Source organism: Eleutherodactylus coqui, chromosome 4, assembly GCF_035609145.1.
Source record: "Eleutherodactylus coqui strain aEleCoq1 chromosome 4, aEleCoq1.hap1, whole genome shotgun sequence".
In the NCBI taxonomy this organism is placed as follows: domain Eukaryota; kingdom Metazoa; phylum Chordata; class Amphibia; order Anura; family Eleutherodactylidae; genus Eleutherodactylus; species Eleutherodactylus coqui.
The window spans coordinates 259,087,260-259,106,754 of record NC_089840.1 but is presented as its reverse complement, the minus strand read 5'-3'; the positions used below and the strand labels follow the sequence as shown (position 1 = coordinate 259,106,754).

General features: G+C 45.3%; 1 protein-coding gene across 3 annotated transcripts in view; it reads left to right on the top strand.

Moving 5' to 3' along the window:
• Positions 1-19,495, top strand: part of CTBP2 (C-terminal binding protein 2) — a 98,258-nt gene that overhangs the window by 13,905 nt on the left and 64,858 nt on the right. Inside the window, exons 1-2 of one of the 3 annotated variants that reach the window (XM_066601178.1) lie at positions 12,453-12,637; positions 14,464-14,573. The exons of 1 other annotated variant lie outside the window; for it this stretch is intronic. In XM_066601178.1, the coding sequence (XP_066457275.1) occupies positions 14,516-14,573 (58 nt within the window). In that variant the 5' untranslated portion in view covers positions 12,453-12,637; positions 14,464-14,515. Of the gene's footprint in view, positions 1-12,452; positions 12,638-14,463; positions 14,574-19,495 lie in introns of those variants that run through there. One more of the 3 variants, XM_066601177.1, reaches the window with a different exon arrangement.

The window sequence follows — 19,495 nt, the reverse complement described above, 5'->3', positions numbered from 1 at the left end:
AGTGGGAAAGGTAAAATGCATGGCTGCCTCTGAACCACAAATTGGTACTTACAATCTCACAAACAAGGAGACTATCACAGAAAGGAAAATATAAAAACAATTACTGACAACGGCCATATACTTACTGACACAGGGCAAACATGTGCACCAACCTCAGCATGCAGGCAGCCATACTGCCAAATGAGGGAGCCAATTACACCTGTGGAGGACACCGATGAGACGGCCACTCACAGAACCTTCTAATATAGGGGGGGGGGGGCGGGCTTGGTGTATACTCCTCTTGCATGCTGATGGTGCACATGTTTGCCCACTTGTTTGTGAGATTGGTCTAACGGTACTTTTTAGTCAGGATAACTATCACACAGGAGCAATAGTCATTCAGTGAATGGAGGCGATGAATGATTGCCTGTTTATACTGAGCAAGACGTGGCTCCCGAGGCTCTTCGTTTCAGTGAGCTGACACAAAGCGACTAGCAACTGAGAGGTTTCTCGCTCCGTTTACTTTGGACCACTATCGCTTAAAGGGGTTGCCTGACCTTTTTTACTGATGACCTAGCCTCCGAGTTGGCTATCCATAGTTGATGGTATGGGGTCTGCCATTCAGGATCCCCGTCTATCAGCTGATCGTAGTGGGCAGGACATTGTCATTAGCCGTCAACCCAGGAAGTGTGCGCGCTGGCTTCACTCCCATTCAAATTAATGGAAGGGCTGTGCTGCACCTCCACTTCCTGCTTCTCTTCTGGTCGGGACATCCTGTCCTGAGCGGGAAGTGCTGTAGCAGTGAGGGGCTTCCATTTGATTTTTCAATGGGAGTGAAGCTATCGCTCCCACTTCCTCCCCTGTCCACATATGATAACATCCAGCCCGCTGAGCGATCGGCTGCTAGGCGGGGGTTCAGAGTGGCAGACCCCCGTCCATCAACTACTGATGGCCTGTAGTATTGAGCTTTTCTAGTGAGCAGTAAAAGGGTAGGTCATTAGTGAAAAAGAGGGCAAAAAGCTCCTTTAAAACTGCTCTTTGAATTCTTCTTCGGCCTATAGTTGGCCCATGTAAGGATTTGCACAAGTGTAAGGGCAACTGTTTTGCCCTATGAGGCTTTTTTGCTCACGTTTTGGCGCATCTTATTGTACCTTTTCTGACCTCTGGGTATGTTCTTCTGCACATGGGACACAAACTCTCGATTTGAAATGGGTAATTCACCAGAGTTCCAAAGGGTTTTTTCCCTTTGAAACCCTGCGTAATTCCACGCATCTACTTGCATAGTGCGCACCACCTCATTGACTTCTATTGGGACCTTTTGGTGTGCAAATAGAACATGTCCTATCGTTCTGCATATCATATTTTTTTTTTTTTTTTTTTTGCATGACCAAAATGCATGTACCAAAATACACACATGTGAATGGACTGATAGAAATCATTGGTTTCTATTCTTTGCGTATTATGTGCGCAAAAACGTCCGTGTGAAGCCAGCCTAAAAGTACCCCAAGAACGAACTTGCCACCACTCATTCTGCCTCTGTAATTCTCTTCATTCCGATGAGGGCTGCAGGACTTGCTGTTTCTTCATCAGGACTTGTAACTTTCCTTTATAGGTTATTAGTATTCCATGGACATTGGCTGCCAATTAGTGCCCAATGACTGAAGCGGCCAGAACACCAGTAATGTATGGCAGCAATACCTGCTGGCGACTTCTGCCTGCAGCCGGCAAGTTCTGTGCCTCATTAGTAGAACATCTAGAAGGCAATGAGCTTGTGGGATAGTATGGATGCTATAGTGTGCCTTACAGAGGAGGATATCATTGAGCTGTACACCATATTGTATGCTGTGCTCATTTAATGCCCCTGAATTGGGGATGTGTAATCTAGTGTTTCCTGACACTTTGTGTTGTATTCTGGCCAGAGTATAATTGGTGTTTCATTATATTAGTCGCTCGCCTCCATAAGGCTGTATTCCATTCTGTGTATTAGATGTGGCTGAACCAGGCAGCTTATACTAGGGGTGCACACACAAAAACCTATTTCTTCTTTGTATGGAGCTGTGATATGCCTATGGGGCCCCCTGCCTCCAGTTTTATATGAAGGCTCATTTGATGCTATTTTATAAGGTATTGTTGCCTAGGGGTGTTGCTTCTAAGGGAGAATGGCTGAGTAATGCCTACTGAGCCCCGTGCAGCTGCACATGGCTTTGCTGTGTTCTTGAGGCTTTAAAGGGATTATCCAGACAGCCAAAATACTTAACCAATCCAGCGGTGCCGCCACAGGGTCACGTGGTTGAGTCTTCCTCCATCTTCCGATTGTCCGAGCGGGGCTGGTTCTTCAACAGCCAGCCTCGTCCTTACAATAGGAAGGTGGAGGAAGAGTTACAACCACATAACCCAGTGGTGGTGTCGGCTTCACTGGATCAGGTACATATTTTGCCTGCCTGGATATCCCCTTTAATAAACATGGTTTTACCTAACACTCTCTCACTTAAAGACTGCCGTCCTTCCTTGTAATGTGCCTTTTACTGTCCAGTGGATGTCAATCAAGTTTGCAAAAAAGTTGTAATTTTAACCTGCTGGGGAGAAGTTTAATTATAATTACCAGCAATACTCTCCTAAATAATCTGAAGCCCATAAGTATATAGTTGGGAGGATGAGTTGTGATTTAGAGATGAGCAAACCTACTCGGTTCGGGTGTTTTTGAACTCGAGCACCGCTTTTTCCGAGTAACTCACTACTCGGACAAAAAGATTCGGGGGGCGCCGGGGGTGAGCAGGGGGTTGCAAAGGGGAGTGGGTGGGGGAGAGAGAGAGCTCCCCCCTGTTCCCCACTGCTACCCCTCGCTCCACCACGCCGCCCCCCCGAATCTTTTCGTCCGAGTAGTGAGTTACTTGGAAAAAGCGGTGCTCGAGTTCAAAAACACCCGAACTGAGTAGACACGCTCATCTCTAGTTGTGATCTCTTCTATTATACCTGTGTGTCAGGAGCTCTGTCATTTGGAGTGTCTGTATCCGTCTCAGCAGTTTATGTGAAAGGTGACCTGTAGTAGCATCACTCAGATTTGAGAAATTGACTAGTTACAGACAGCATAAACCCAAGTAAATCTGACCTGGTCATAATGACTGGCAGTAAATCAATAGACTGGCCCTTAAGTTTCTTTTTTTTTTTTTTTTGGTTTCTTTCACTTGGCATGTCTTATATAGTCAATAAATAAAATTCTTGGGAAGGTAGACATGGCTTCTAAATCCTCTTATTAAACCAGGAAAGGATAGGAACCAGATGGCCACTACTGTAGAAACTCCCTACCTAACCTTTTCTAATGTTTTCTGTTGATCCATATGAGTTTCCTTCTAGATGGGCTCCTAAATGTCGGTTGGCTCTTGGAGTGGTCTAACGGTCTCCTAAAGTCGCCAGTATTTTGTCAAACCCTGTGTTAAACCTTCCTATTTATCTAATTACTTACCGACCTCATTTTTCACTCTAAGTGCCTTTTATTATCTCTCAGAGAACAGCTGTGGCCTCTTCTTGTCTTAGAAATTCTAAATGATGATCATGTAATAAGGATGTGTAGTTATAGAGACGGCTGTTTGCATAAAATTGTTTTAGGGACTTGAGGCTCATAAGTGTGCAGCCTGTGCATTGAATTAATGGCTCTGGTTGCTAGTGATTCACCCTTGGGACTGTTCCGGAATTGATGTGCTGGACCCTCCTCTTTAGTAGGAAATGGCAACTTTAAGGTGATAAGTTATACTGGCCGGTATTTTAAACAGCAAGGACTCTAGTTGATGGCATTATATCCAAGGATTGCGGTATACTGTTAGTCTGTACCACCGTCTAGAAGAGGAGGGTGGTGAGATGCTCAGTAGACACCCCACCGACAGGTCGAAAATTTCAGGGGCCGTCTCTAAGGTTAGTTCACCCTTGATGAGTACGATTAAAATGCTAAAAAATTTCATACTACAGATTTCTTCAAGATAACCAGCTAGAAGTTTTCAGCTAACTGAAATAGTTGAACCTCGTTTTGGGTTGAACTTCTGCAGGAAGTTCAGTTTGCGATGAACCAAAACCTCGGATGGGTCGTCTTGGCCCAACCCGCAGAAGAAGGTGGATGTTGATGGTTTTTCTTTTTCTTTGGCTCAGCGGTTATCACTGTTGCCTTGCAGAACTGAGGTCCTAGGTTCGAATCTGACATCTGCATAGAGTTAGTATATTCCAGCTGTTTAACCCCTTGACACTCTTCTGGCGGCAACACTTAAATGTCCTGATCTAAGTTCAGGGGTCTTAAACGCCCCTTCCCCCTGCAATGAGATCTTGAGGTGCCGTTTGGTTGCCTTGGCAGCCAGAGGCCTTCTGAAGGCGTTTTTAGGCTGCCTGTCAAAATGCGGTATAATGTAATTAAAAAAAAAAATTTCCTTCTCTTTCCCATATCTATAATTTAAAAAAAAACTGTTTTGGTATTGCCTTGTCTGTAAGAGTTTGATTTATCAAAGTAAGGCCTGGTGTTCACGGGCACGCACGGATTCCTAGTGCAGAATCTCTGAGCAGTTTCCAGCTGTGCCCACAGACATGAGGCCGAAAAAATACATTAACTCACCTGTCCGGATGTGGTGCGCCTCTCCTCGCGGCCGGATCTTTCTTCTGCACGGCAGATGCGCTTGTGACGCCGGCAGCGTTTTTTTTTCTCTTCAGTGTCCTGCTTCTTTGCTGCAGATCCGCAGCATCGACGCAGTGCAGCTGCACTTGTGCCATGGTGCGAACGGCTTCCATTGACTTCAGTGAAAGCCGTCCGTATGGGAAAGCTGGTGAAAATGGAGCATGCTGCAGTTGTTTTCACACGCGTGCCAGGGTAAATGACATCCGCAGGTATTTGACTCCCTGTGGGTGCCCAGTGATTCCCTGTGGGTGCCCAGTGATTCCCTGTGGGTGCCCAGTGATTCCCTGTGGGTGCCCAGTGATTCCCTGTGGCCTGGATTGCACGCACAGGACACCTACGCAGATTTTTAAATTCCATTTTCCCCATGGACATGAGGCCAAGGGCTACCTACTCGCCGGCGAGCACCAATATCTGGCCGAGAAACTCGGCCTAATATTGAGCTTGCCAACGTCCATTTTATGGTGGTGTTTTGGCAATAACGTCTACCGTCCCTTCTTCTGTGAAGTAGCGAGCCTCCGGTGCCGCTTTCAGGCGGGTCAGAGGATCGGCAAGTGTTTCCCGTTGTTTTCAATGGGACACCTTGCATCGTGTGCACGGTGTACGATGTGTTTTACTATCCCATTGAAAACAATGGGCGATGCGTTCCAAGGAATGTGAAAAGATAAGACCTGCCACAATCCTTTCCCTTTTACCTCGCCATGAGGTGGTGATGGAAAATATCGTTCCTATATATGACTCCATTCAAAAGAATGGAGTCCGTATTCGTGCTTCTCGCAACACACTAAACTCGCATGAGATTCTCGGCCATGTGAATCCGGCCTTACATGCCTTTTTTTTGTTGTTGTTGTTTTGGCTTGCCTTTTTTTTAAAAAAATTTTTTTAAATTTTTTTTATCCTGCACAGTGATTGTTGCCAGAAATAAAAATACAGAATGCCAGAATTGCGCTTTTTTGACCTAATCTCCAAGAAAAATTTGTATTCAAAAGAAAAATGCACAAGTCATATGTAGGAGGACCGCAACTTCCCAGAAGTGATGGGAGGCTTGTTTAACGCAAACTCCTCTCGTTCATCGCACATTCACAAGATCGCACAGTTTCCTGGCCCGATATCTTGCTCGCCCGTGTGAAATTCACCTTTATTTATATAGCGCATATATTTTATGCAACGCTTTCCATCACTTCATGTTTTCTCTCCCCATTGGGGCTCACAATCACCTATTAATGTTCTTGGAGTCTGAGCAGAACATGCGAATGTTATCCCTGGTCAGATTTGAACCCCAGTGCTGCAAGGCATCAGTACTAACCACTGAGCCACCATGCTGCTTCCTTCTTGTTGTTGACCTGATCAAGGCCAACATCTGCATGAAGTTTGTATTTCACTTTGCATCAAGTGATGTAAAGCACCGCGTACTGTCTGCTGTATAATGGGACTATGGAACACGGAAAGGGCGTACAAGACATGCAGTTGTCAGATTTGAACCTACTGTAGCATCCCAGCACTGCAAGGCTACAGTGCTAACCACTGAGGCACAGGAGGACCACCAACATTTTAGGAGTATTGAGTAAACTTTCTTTCAAAAGTTACATTCAGCCCGTTCACCAACTTCACCATCTCTACCATCTATGGCATAGCTTCCACAAGTCAGGCTATAGTCAGGATAGTTCACTTGTATCAGAGTAGCTGGGCCATATATATCACTGCTTTATAAACTGTAGTTACACAGTGTAATGGCATATGAGCAGCACTAATCTCTGTAAGGGGCTCCATTATGATCTTGCGCCATGTTAACGATGTATTGTAAATTATCTGAGGGAATGTCAAACGCAGGGGGAGGGGTGGGGGGGGGGGGGGGGGGACCTTCATTAAACAGTTTCTTATTAAAAACTACATTTCAGTACCTCCATGGAATTTTCGTTCCATTTGAGTAATTTAGGAGAAAATGGCACAAAAACATGAGAAATGCTACAAAAAAAATTAGTGCCTTTAAAGCTGCTACTACTATGACTACTTCTTGTCGTGATGCGCTACCGCTGTGGCTCCCCTGCTACGGAGCAGTGTTGCACCTGCACTTTGTCCACAATACGGCTGCACCTCTACCTCCTCTTTGTATTCTATCCATAGGGTGCACTCCTGTCTGGCCTCTTAAAGGGCCAGTGTGCACATCCCTATCGGACCCTCTACCAGTCAGCTGCTGCTTTCTCTTATGCTTCCTCCCCTACAGAAGATGCAGAAGCAGTTTGGTCTCTTGTAGTCTTTTTGTGACAAAGGCACCCTTTGTACTCATTTCCGTTTTTGACTCCTGCTTGATCCTCAACTACTCTGACTTCTGTGCTCTGACCTGGGCTCTGATTACTGGACTACTCTATTGCTTGCTGCCTGCTCAGACCTCTGCCAGTCAAGCTACTACTCTCTAGTGTACAACCTTGGGTACAGTGACGCGGCCCTGTGCAGCATCAGCAGCCACACCACCAGGTATCTGTGCAAGTAATGTCCTGGGGACCCCGCAACAAAGATTATATCCCACTTGGAGGGGTCAAGGGTAGAAACTGGGGTTTTCAGGTGCTGCTTCCGCAGATGGCTCAAAGCCAAACTGTGTGTGACCAGGTGAGTTCACATCTGCCTGCGTGATGCACTTCATTTCTGTTCATGGCCATGTGCCATCTAAGTTGGCACTGTATCAAAGTACAGCACGGTTTGGCTATATGAGCCGTTGTGTACATTGGAATACCGTGATGATGGCATAGGGGCTCTCAAGGGGCTGGCATTATTTGGGCACTATTGCTCACTGGCGCACTAAATAGCCAAAATTACATTACGTGGGCACTGACTATTCGGGTAAAGTATGGCAATCTGTAAAGTCTGTGATTATGTGAGCAATGGGGTGCCAACTTCACACAGCATGTGGTATTTGTGCCTTTGTATGCACTAAACGGTTGCTGTATGACACTATTGAACACGACTTGGCACTCGTTGGGCAATGGGTAAACCATCTGCTCCTTTAATACATCAAAAATTGTGCTGATGAAATTCCTAAATCTGATGTCCAGGATTAGAAAAGTTTGGCTGTTCTCTTTTAGAAACTGCCCCACTGTTCCCTACAGGTTGTGCCTGGCATTGCAGCTCTATTCCACTGAAGTGAATGATGTTAAACTGCAGTACCACACAGAACCTGTGGACCGGTGCGGACACATTTTTGTATCTTTCTAGTCCTATTACACAGCTCTCTTAACCATTGGGAAGTTTTATGACCCTGTCTAAAAGAACTACTGTTTTAGTTGCCCCCTAGGAACCAATCCCTGTACAGCTTTCATTCTGTATTCTGCTCTGGTAAAATAAAAGCTGAGCTGTGATTGGTTGGTAATGGCAAATAAGACAATTGTTCTTCTAGACCGTTTCATAAATCTGCCCCATGCTTCCTTACGCACAGAGAAAAAAGCTGAAATTGTGTCTGCCTGCAGCCACCACTAGGAGGAGCTCTAGGGCTACGTATAAGAATACACAGTATGGGGCTGCACATAATGGCCAGTGATTACATGGTTTTACTGCAAAACTGACTGACCACCCTGGGTGGGGGCAGTCTGGCTGGATTGCGTTGCTTCACCCTTACTGCATATGACTTGGGCTGGGCTCACACGACCGTACCTGCGCAATTTTTGTACGCATAATGCACAGTAGTAAATTCCATAAACTTAAATTATGCCGCCACTCAAACGAGCTGCGCAAAATACGTGCATGAAAAAAAAAATGTAGCATGCACTATCTTGGCGCATACTGCATGCTAAGATAGTTTATGGGGGTTGGCGGCACGCAGCAAGTATACATGTCATTGCGTATGTGCTGCATGCTTGCGTGAGAGATATACGCACGTGGGAAAACGCGTCAGCGTGAACCAGGCTTTATATATTGACCTCAATGAGAACTCCATATGCTATGAGCTCCTAGGAGTACGTCCCAAAAAATGGGGTTAAAGGAGAATTTTATGCGAATGTTCTATTGCGAGTGGTGCCGCCTCATGAGCAGAAATCGCTGTAGCTGAACTTTGCCCTTTTTATATTAGTTTATGGCCCCAAAATCTGACTCCAGTGTATTGCATGTAATAGAAACTATTGACGGCAAGAGAACGAGGCAGAACTTGTCAGGAAAATGGCTGTCAAGGCTAATAAAATCACGCTTCCCGTTGCATATATAAATTGTAATTCTCCTTTACGTTGCTAGGCAACTCTGATGACCTTCAGGAATGGAGGCTTTTGTGTTCCCGATGCCTGACATGTTTATACTTTTTATTTGTGACCGAGGTGACAACATGGTATCTCTTAATTATAGATAAATTCTCTAAGAAGTGCATCTATCATTTAATGTAATCATCCGAGCACAAATTAAACGAGGCTGTAATGTAAATCATGGACGACCGTCTTCGCTTTATTGTCCTCCAGAATGTCTATTAGAATATGTTGGCTCTTTGCAACTCTTTACCCTGTTTCCCTGAAAGTAAGACATAGCATGATTTTCCAGGATTTTTGAGGATGCGTGAAATATAAGCCCTATTCCAAAATTAAGCCCTGCTAAGTTAATTTAAAAAGTCAATTTAAATAGTGTCCAGGCAGCTATACATATAAAAAAAGTTAAACCTTTTTGAACAAAAATTAATATAAGACACTGTCTTATTTTCGGGGAAACACGGTACTCTCCATATTGGTCCAGAGATTGACATGCCAGAGTCGGGAAAGGGGTATTTAGCAAGTCTTGCCTCTTTCATGTTACCGATTTGTAAAATTCTAGTAGGCTTTAAGGCATCGTTCACACAGGCGACAAAGTTGCGGGATTTTGACACGTTGCTACAATCCTACAAATGGCATGTATGTGAAGCCCATGCTTTCCTATGGGTTGCTTCACACGTGCGAGGTCCCGCGATATGCCTATGACTCGTGAGGTATGGTAGCCCATGTTTCCCTATGGAGCCTTCCTCTGTTGCATCGCACCCTGAAAATAAGCCGCAGCTAAAGAAAAAACCTAGAAGCGATGTCAATGGCTCTGCTACAGCTTCTCCCTGGGTCCCCGGCACTGGTTGTCATCTTCTCTTTTGATCGGGGATTTAAAAATCCCTGTCTCCTGTAAGCGCTGGCTGTGATTGGCTAAACATCAGCCAATCACAGCAGCGCTCGATAAACCAATCACAGCCATTTATCAAGTGCTGGCTGTGATTAGCTAAGTGTCAGCCAATCACAGCCAGCGCTTCCAGGACAGAAGATAATGAAGAGAAACAATGCCGGGGACCCGGGGAGAAGCTGCTGTCGTGTCGGACATTGCTCCTAAGGTGATGTATGCTGTCAATGTTGCAGCGCGCAAATCGCGTTTTCGTGCAATGCAACAGAGAGGAAGGCTCCATTGGAAAAAATAGGCTACAAAACTTCGCGAGTCGCGGGCATATCGCTGGAACTGCGAGGTTTTTGTGTTGGGTTGTTGCATGCTACAAAACATCTCATGTGTGAAGGAACCCGTAGGAAAGCATGGGCTTCACATACATGTTTGTAGCATTGTAGCAACGTGACTTTGTCTCCCGTGTAAACGAGGCCTTAGTCTGTTTTATTTATTTTTTGTTTTTTTTCCTCTAAAATCAACTATACTGTTGAAACGAGTTGCAGGTGTGGAATATGACACCGGATACGAAGAGGTGTTGCACCAGTTCAGTTGCACAAACCATGCTTTACTAAATGTACAATAAAGAACAGCATGGCAATAACCTATAACTGTATTATTTGGATACAATGCGACCAGTTTACTAGCGTTCAAATTAATGTATCCTGCGAATAGGGTGTCCTCAATACCGGGCACGCAATATAGAATTCGGTCAACAGTTTACCCAGGCCAGGGGTAAATGGCTCCGAATATGCTGATTGAAAAGAAAGTGTCCACTGAAGTGCCCTTACACGGGGCGATAGTTGGGTACAGAAGCGACTGACAGTCATCCAAGCAATAATTGCTTCTGTGCTTTCACACAGGAGAGATGATCACTCAGTAAATTGAGACCGAGCGGGTCGGGGATCCCTTCCAGCGATCCACCTCCTTTCACAGTAAACAGGCAGTTCATAAATTAACAACTGCCTGTTTACACTGTTTTTGGGTTTTTATGCCTGTCTACATTGAAAACGAGCAATAAGTGAACAAATCTTCATTTTGTCTTTCAGTTACTGGTAGCATTTACACTTAACAATTATCGTTCAGATTTCCGCAATCAAGCAAGAATCTGACTGATTATTGTCCCTTAGTCTTGCAGGAATTCCGGTTAACCAGATGACTAAATCCACTAACTCAGATATGTAGTCACTGTCCCCTAAACAAGTTATTAGCACAGTACCTTTGGGGAGGTTGTATAATGATGTTTGTTTTAGTAGTGAAGGGCCTGGATGATGGAAGTCATGATTACACCCCACCGAAATTTGAATATCCAGCTACTGACTGTTGGTCTATCTGCTCTCACTGGTGGTCTTTTTCCTGTTGACTGCTCCCCACTTGCAATCTTTAAATTGCAGCTGATGTTTACTTGGATGATTGGCAGACCTCCCTCTGGCACTGGCGTTGCAACAGCTGGGTAGCGCCACTTCAGTAATTTGGCTCTCGGCTCTCCAGCAGCACTGGGGCAGCTTGTTCCTCACAAGACTCTCTGCAAACACTGCTGAATTGCACCATAGGCCTTGTATACCTAGATTATCAGCCAATCAACAGGCAGCTTAAATCCTTTTAATCCACAGCAGCAAAGCTAGTTTAAAAAAAAAAGTAACCTCTGAAGGTTCTAAAAGGAACATGTTGTAAAGCCAAGCAATAATTCATGGGTATTTAACTCCATACACCATTGTCCCCACCCAACCAGAGTCAACGGCATAAGGGCATTACTGAAAACTGGCACCAGAGTTAGACCTCTGCTACAGGCAGATGACACCAGCCTGAATGTAACTGCAGTCTTCCACTTAAAAACACCATAGCACTCGTGTGTAAATGCCAGTTAAAACATAAGTCCACTAAGCTGTTGGAGACCACACACTCCATTCAGTATCAGTCAGAGTAGGATAAGACCTAATTTATTGCAGCCCTTTACTTCCTCCCTGTTGAGAGACATTGCTAGATAATGAGAAATTATCTAAAATCACTTTATCTAAGGTTCTGTTCACATCTTTAGCCTTAAATTCTTTACTTATCTATCCCTCCCTAGTCTATTTACTGCATCTTCTCCAGTTCCCCGGGTCATCTCGCCTCAAGCTGGTCGGATCTTCTACTTCCAGTGACAAAGCGTCCATTCACAGGCAGTCTTCTTGCCGGGCAATGTATGCTACGTCACTAGTGATGTAATGTTCATAGCCTAGCAGGGAGCGCCGATTTATTGCCGAGACTGCGCGCATACAGCCTTAGCCAAACGGGGAGCTGCAAGCCGTGCTGTTTGTGTAGAGAAATCTTGCTTATAAATACTGTGATTACAGCAGCATCAGCAATGAGTCCAGCACAGTCTCTCCCTTGGTCTCTGCACTGTAAGGCCTCAGTCACACGGGCGCATCGGCACCCATACACTGGCGCCGATGCGCCCGTGTAACTGCAGGAAGGAGACGGACGTACCTGAAGACGGCTGTCTCTCTGCAGCGCCGGAGGAAAAAACACATGACCGGCAATGAAGCCGGTCACATGTTCTTTCCTCCAGCACTGCAGAGAGACGGCCGTCTGCAGGTACGTCCGTCTGCTGGTGTCAGTCACACGGGCGCATCGGCGCCGGTGTACGGGTGCCGATGCGCCCGTGTGACTGAGGCCTAAGAGGGGAGGGGTAGTAGTATATAGCGCAAAGTAAGTTACTAGACATGTAGAAACAGTGACCAAGTCAGAGCTGTAGCACCACTAATCTGTAGCGTTGCAGACAGCTTCCTGTTAGTGAGTTATGGAGGTGAGGCTTGAGGCACATACTGCTGAGCTTGTACATGCGGACGGGCCTGAGGGCACAGACATTTCTGGTTTTCACTGGAGGTATGTTTGACAACATATTCCTAGCACTTGTTTGCTGGTAGTTGTTGTGTGGTTTTTTTTTTTTTTTTTGTTTTGTTTTTTTTTAAACAATTTTTAGATTTTCTGCACAGATTTATATCAACTTAACTTTTTAATTTTAGTAACTTTGGCCACTGAAGGAAAACGTCAGAGCAGCTTCTAATCGCTTGTTCTGTAGTGTCATGGGGTAGGAACATCTGCATGGCACTGCCGACGGATGACCTAGGGGCAGGATGCTGCCCTGTTATAGCGACTTAGTTGGCTTCCATGTTCAGCATTATTATAGTCCTGGTTTGCACTTTTTGTAGAGCCGTTTATAACAGCCAGACTCTCCATAGAGCATCTATAAACCATTTATAGCCATCTGTGTATTCAACGGAGGCCGTATTTACTCCAGATTTTCCCATGCGAGTTCCGTCCAGTGGAGATATAGATTGAAGTCAATGGGTTATTTTCCCATGTAAATTCTATGGGTTAATCCACATCAGTAGTTTTTCACTTCCGCCAATTGTGCAAAATTGGAAAACCCCTGCATGACCTACCTCCTCTTCAGGAATCTCCCATTAGTTTGTATGGGAGCCAAAAAAATTGCATCGCACTCGCATATAAATTTCTTTTACTACTGGAAAAATGCAGCTTTCACGCTGGCGGCGCCCTGTATTGGCTAGAATTGCTGTTTGCTTGCAGACCCAGACTAGCTCTAATTAATGCCGTAGATCCTCGGGCGAGTATGGTATCAAACTGAGAAACTCGGACCAGTATCGCACTTGTAAACCAGCAATTTATTTCTTCTCCCCGAGCCGAAAAAATGGCATGCTCCTTCATGTGTCGTATTGCAGAAGTATTGTTACTGCTTCTACTTGTTGGGGTCCGTCCACGCAGCATGGACCCTTTTATAACAGAGAAAAAAAGCTCAAGCAGCCGGAAGATATAGTGATATAAATGTGTATCTATGTTATGTACACTTACTGCCCTCTAGTGGTAACAGAAATTATTTCAGTTTCTAAAAAAGTAGATGGACTGATTCCATGCTGGTTTACATGCAGTCAGTACACTGGGGGCGACGCGAATGTCTCCTTGACCGTAAGTTTGGGGTTGACAAAGGATCAGGCAAAAGCCCATTAAGTATGAAGGCTGCAGCCACTAATGACAATGATGTGGTCAGGTTTGATTTGGGATTGTGTGAAGCCCTTTAACATGTATGCATGGCCTGTCCTTGGGAAAGGTCGGTACCATTGTTTTGCATGTTAGTGTAAAAGTCACATTGCAGGACCTCGGGGTCCGGATCATACAGAAGAATGGTAAAATGTGTCCCTTCCCTCTGGTAATCTGCTAAAACAAGTAAGGGCTCGTTCACATTGGCGCTAGGGCTTTCCGTTTTACTGTTCCATTCGAAAAGTCGGAATCTGTGTGCGGGACCTCATACCCAGCTGACTAGACAGATGCGTCCACACTTATTTGGCTCCAATTTGGTTAAGAACATCAATTTCTCATTTAAAGCTGCTCAATAGATTATCGCAATGCGCCGGCAAAAACCTTGACAAGCTGCAACTCTCATCACAACCACTGAGGGGCGACATAGATAAATAGAGGCTAGAGATCTCGCATCGGCGTATCATAAAATCGAGTTTTTTTTCTTGAAGAATCTTGCGCCGCACATCTCAGGATATGTTGAGACAAGAGGAAAGGTAAGGAAGGATACTCTGTAGTTTATGGTCTATGCATTTATTGCTACTTGTAAATAGACTGGTATCATGATATAAGCTGCTGTTTCTTGAGAACTTATTTGACTCCTTGCTTCTTGGCAGCCTGGCGAGCAGGAACATGGGCTAGATATGCCAGGGTATAGCACCGCAGAAGATGGACTTGTTGGATAGACAAAAAGTGAAGAGGCTGCGGCTGGACCAGCTCTGTGAAGGTGAGAAATGCCACTTGTCACATGTAAATCGCTGATGGTATCCCTTCCAAGCTGTATCCTATAGATCCGTTCCAAAGAACCTAGACCGGGCCGAGCGCTGAAGCATCAGGAGCATTCGCTATGGCTGTTATTGAATACCTTCCTGTTACTATCGTTTGCTTCAGGGGAAGCATCCCCCAATGAGGTCCTAATAGTGATGTGACCACTTCTCTAAAGGGGTTTCCAGGCAAAAACTACTGATGACCTATTTGGCCAGAAAAACTCTTGAATGTCTGCCGCATTTAAAGCGGAACAGATCCGATTGGCTCTGCATTACTGAATTTGCCATCGCACATTAAACTTGCTAAAACACTAGAATTTTTTTTTTTTATATTCCAAAAACTTTTTTTTTAATTTAGCCAAGACTGAGTTGGGCCCTCTGTTTGGTGTCTCTAGCACAGCATGCTGCATTATTTTGTCAGGCAAATGGCAGCTGGCATGACAGAAACCCGATGCACCCCATTTATGGTTCGTGGAGTCAGTTGGGCACCATTCCTACATGTCTTATGTTGAATCTGAAGCCCCACTTCTTTTCATAGTTCAGCCGAACAATGGAAATAATAGTGCAGGTGTGAACCCAGCCTAAGAGTATCCCAGGAAACACCTTTACATGAGGAATTGCATGGCAATTCCTGAGTGTATACTGCTTACCTGACTTATTTGGGACAATTCTTACGTACTGCATGTATTAAGGCATTGTGTGTGCATGACTTGTGTAAAAGAATGCAGTACTTATGTTAGTGAGCTACACATGAAGGATGGGGTTCCACTCCCTTGGTCATCACGGCCTCCCCGCGCCCTGCAGAGCCCCCTGGTTGGTCATCGCGGCCTCCCCTGTGCCCTGCACAGCCCCCTGGTTGGTCATTGCGGCCTCCCCACACCCTGGAGAGCACCTTCCCCTTTTTTCAGCAGCGCTGCTCCTTCTTCTCTCATGCTGTCTAGGCACTGGTAAGCTGACATACAATGCAATATACAAGAGCAGCATTGATTGGCAAAGCCTCAACCTATTAGCTGTATGCTTGATCCTGGCATCGCTTCACAGTTCATCGGTGCACATCACGCTGGGGGAGGGGCTAATATTGACTCCAGAATTCTCATGAAAATCAAAATTGTGCAGCATTTAAGATGGCAATTAATCAACCAGCCCTAGCTTATAGTTTAAATCGGCCCATAATTTCAAATATTATTTACACTGAATACAAATGTTTCTATCCCCAGATATTCCAGGACTAATGTTAGAATAGCGCCACCTGCTGTTTCTATTGTGTCCACCTCAGTAATTGTTCAAAAGTGGTCACACATGCTCAGTCTAGCTTCTCTCTCTGCTCCACTGGTTATGCAGAGGGATCCCTCAGCTGCTTCTGAAGCTCCAGCGTCTTCTTCTCTGCTTGGACAAACCATGTTTGTGGAGGAGTAAAGTGGAAAACTGCTGGAGAAGACTGCTATTAAATGTGTATGACCCCCTTAATTCTTGTGAGCAGGGCCTTCTGTTTCTGTATCCCCTCTATCACTCATGTTTGTAGTACATTCATTTATTTTCTTCTGTGTTCATATGTTCTGTATTTATGTCCAGCAGTCTGGAAGATAATGCTTCAAAATAATAAAATTAAGGAAAACTGCACCAAAAATATAAATATTAGATGTGTGGGTTTTTATTTATTTTTTTAATGTAATTTACGTTCCATTAACACCTTTGCAACCTCACCATGTATGTGTGGTGGATGTGCATGGAGTTGGTATACAGTGGCTTTGAGTATCAAGCCCACTCCATACATGGTGTGTGCCAGCTGTAGGGAAAGTCACCTGGCTGTTTAAACCTTAGGTGTTGTGGTCAATTCTTACCATGGCATCTAAGTGGTTAGATAGAGGGAGGGGGTCTCTCACTATCTCTGATCACACCCACCTCCACAACACCATCATGGGATTTGTTTTGATTGTCATGGCACCCGGAGGCCTAGTGAAAGCCTTCAGGCCTGCCATCCTAGTCATTTTATCACTTCTAGTATTTCTAATACTTCTACTTCAAGGAACATTTATTTTGAAACACTTAAAAGTCCCACTAGAAAATTTACGTTTATTAAAAAAAACTTTAAGAATTTAATTAAACACAAAAATAATGTAACTAATATTGCTACTTCTGGGAAAAGTCCTAACTAATAGAATTGCGCATTTTGTTGACTCCTAAAATTATTAAAAAGTTGCATGTTCCCCAAAATGATACTGATAAAAACCACAGCTTACTCCTGCAAAACGGTGCAAGTGTGTAAATATTTTTTTTCCCCCATTTTTCACCCGACTTGGGCCTCCTGCACCTGGGTGGATTTGCATTGCGAAATCTGCAGCGGGATTCCGCCCCTGGATTCTGCAGCAAATTCAGCCTATAGTATGCTATGGCAAATAGCGATTTTCTGCCCACGAGCGGAAATCTATTGCGATTTTTGCAGGCTACATACGGCCGGCTTCCATTGAAGTCAGTGGAAGCCGTCCATCCCACGGCCATTCTGCAATCCTCATCGCAGAATGGTTGCAGCAACCGCGTCCTCTCCATAGCGACAGTGCAGCGTCCTTTGTACTGCGCATGTGCGTCGGACGGCACATCAGCAGCAGAGGAGAAGACTGCGCGGAGGTACACTTGGGTTACCAGCCAGGCATCGGGTCAAACTCCGCTGCGGGAATCCATATAAATGTTTCAGTACTTTAGGGCTGGCTTCACATGAGTGGATTCCCATTGCGGAATCTGTGGTTGTTGTCTGCTTGGTGGATCTGTAGCAAATCGCACGCATTGAAAGGAATATAGTTTCACGAATTGCATATGCCGTGAACGGAGAAAAAATCGCAGCATCCTCTATTTTGATGCAGACTCCGCGCGGACTGCCTCTATTTAAGTCATCGCCTAGCGACAGCACGGGAAATACATATATTGAGAGAAACTGTCCAGCACATGACTGCCTGTGACCCTCCGTGGTCACCCACATTAGAGATGAAGCGGGTATGCGGGGTCCGGCTCGCCCATGTGCAGCCGGCCTAAGCGTGTGTCTACACAGGGCGGAAATACTGCGGAATCTCAAAAAATTGGCCTTGTCCCTAATGGATTAGACCAGCAGTGAACATTTTCAATATACTTGCCTTTTAAACGTATCTCATTGTGCCGCCGCCACAGTTCTGAGCCCGCTGTGTGAAAACTGATGAACTATATGCCATGTGAGTGGGTCATCAAAGAACGCCACCTGCCGTAGTACATTACTTTGTACTATATGTCCTAACTAGAGATGAGCGAACGTACTCGGTAAGGGCGATTTTCGCAATCGAGCACCGCGATTTTCGAGTACTTCACTACTCGGGTGAAAAGTACTCGGGTGCGCCGGGGGGCAGGGAGAGGCGTGGCGGCGTGGGGGGTAGCAGCGGGGAACAGGGGGGAGCCCTCTCTCTCTCCCTCTCCCCCCCCACTCCCCGCTGCAACCCCCCGCGCCGCCACGGCGACCCCCGAATTTTTTCGCCCGAGTACGGAAGTACTCGAAAATCGCGGTATTTGGGCGAAAAAGGGGCGTGGCCGAGCACGTTCGCTCATCTCTAGTCCTAACATGTTAGTTTGCAATCTTTCTGGCAAAATCCCATTAATGGCAAAACTTTCTTTATGGACTGGCCTGAATGGACTCTGACGGCCCCTGGAATTTAATGGGTCTCTTTAAAAAAAAAAAAAAAAAAAAAAAAGGCAAGAATATCACAATCTGAAGTACTAATGTATCCTTGCTATCAGAAACACAATATAATTCGACAGTTGCCCTAAGCACTGTGAGTCAATGGGAGTCTACACTAACAGACTGTGTCTGTGGACACAAGTAGTGGTGTTTCTGGGCAAAACTAGCAAAACCTTTTCTCCTAATCCTGTGGATGTGGTACAGATGCTACCGTAGATAGTCGTTGCAGTCAAGGGGATGGTATAAGTTTTTGTACTCTCACCCTTAAAGGAGTTGTGCCATGTGTCAAACGTATGCCTTTTTGTTGCAAGTTCACCGCCACTCTGTTTATATGGGTGTAAGAGGGGTACATTTTATAATTGTTTTAATGATGGCATGAGTTCGTTGTAATGGTTGTGCCTCCTTAGAGGGGACAGAAATGGAGGAACATAGCGGAGCAGGAAGAAGAGACAGGAAATAGTTGAGAGAGGTGATCGGTGCAGGACAGAGGTTGAAGCAGGAGTCTCTCCTGGTGTCCTGCAGTGTCATGGATACAGTCCGAAGGACTGTTCCCTCCTGGAGAAAGGGATACAACAATTGAGAAGCTGGCAGGGTGTGCAGGGAGCAGCTAAGCTGAGAGGAGTATCTCCAAATTTGTTACAAGGTTCTAGCAATTGTCCTATGGGCAGTTTTCTATGGGTGAACAGGGAAAGGAGTGCAAAATGGTGGTTAGAGCCAAGAGCTTCCCCCACCCCACCCTCACGAGTGGACTGGAAGAGTCCTCCCCGGTTATCTGGGTGTAGAGTTGTTACAGGTATCCCTGACCTAAAAGACTGTTTTTACTTCTAGGTAAATTACATAATCGACCGTTGGCCATAATTAATATTTACGCCCCCTCGCAGAATCTCTTTCCTACCATCAGATTGATTGCTTAAAAACTCCACACGTATTCCCATTATCAAATCTTATGGGCGGGAGATTTTAACTTTCCTTTCTCCGAAACCTTGGATGGGTCAAACAATAGCCTAGATAGATTCTCAGTACGTCAACGGAAAGATTGGGAAAGCAAGCTGTCCATGCTGGCACTAGCAGATAGTTGGAGGGAGGTTCATGGGAATGACAGGGAATACACTTTTTCTTTTTTCCTGGTCCGGGACCCTAATGTTTCGGCACAGATCTCCAGTCAACTATCGGAATTATTTGGTC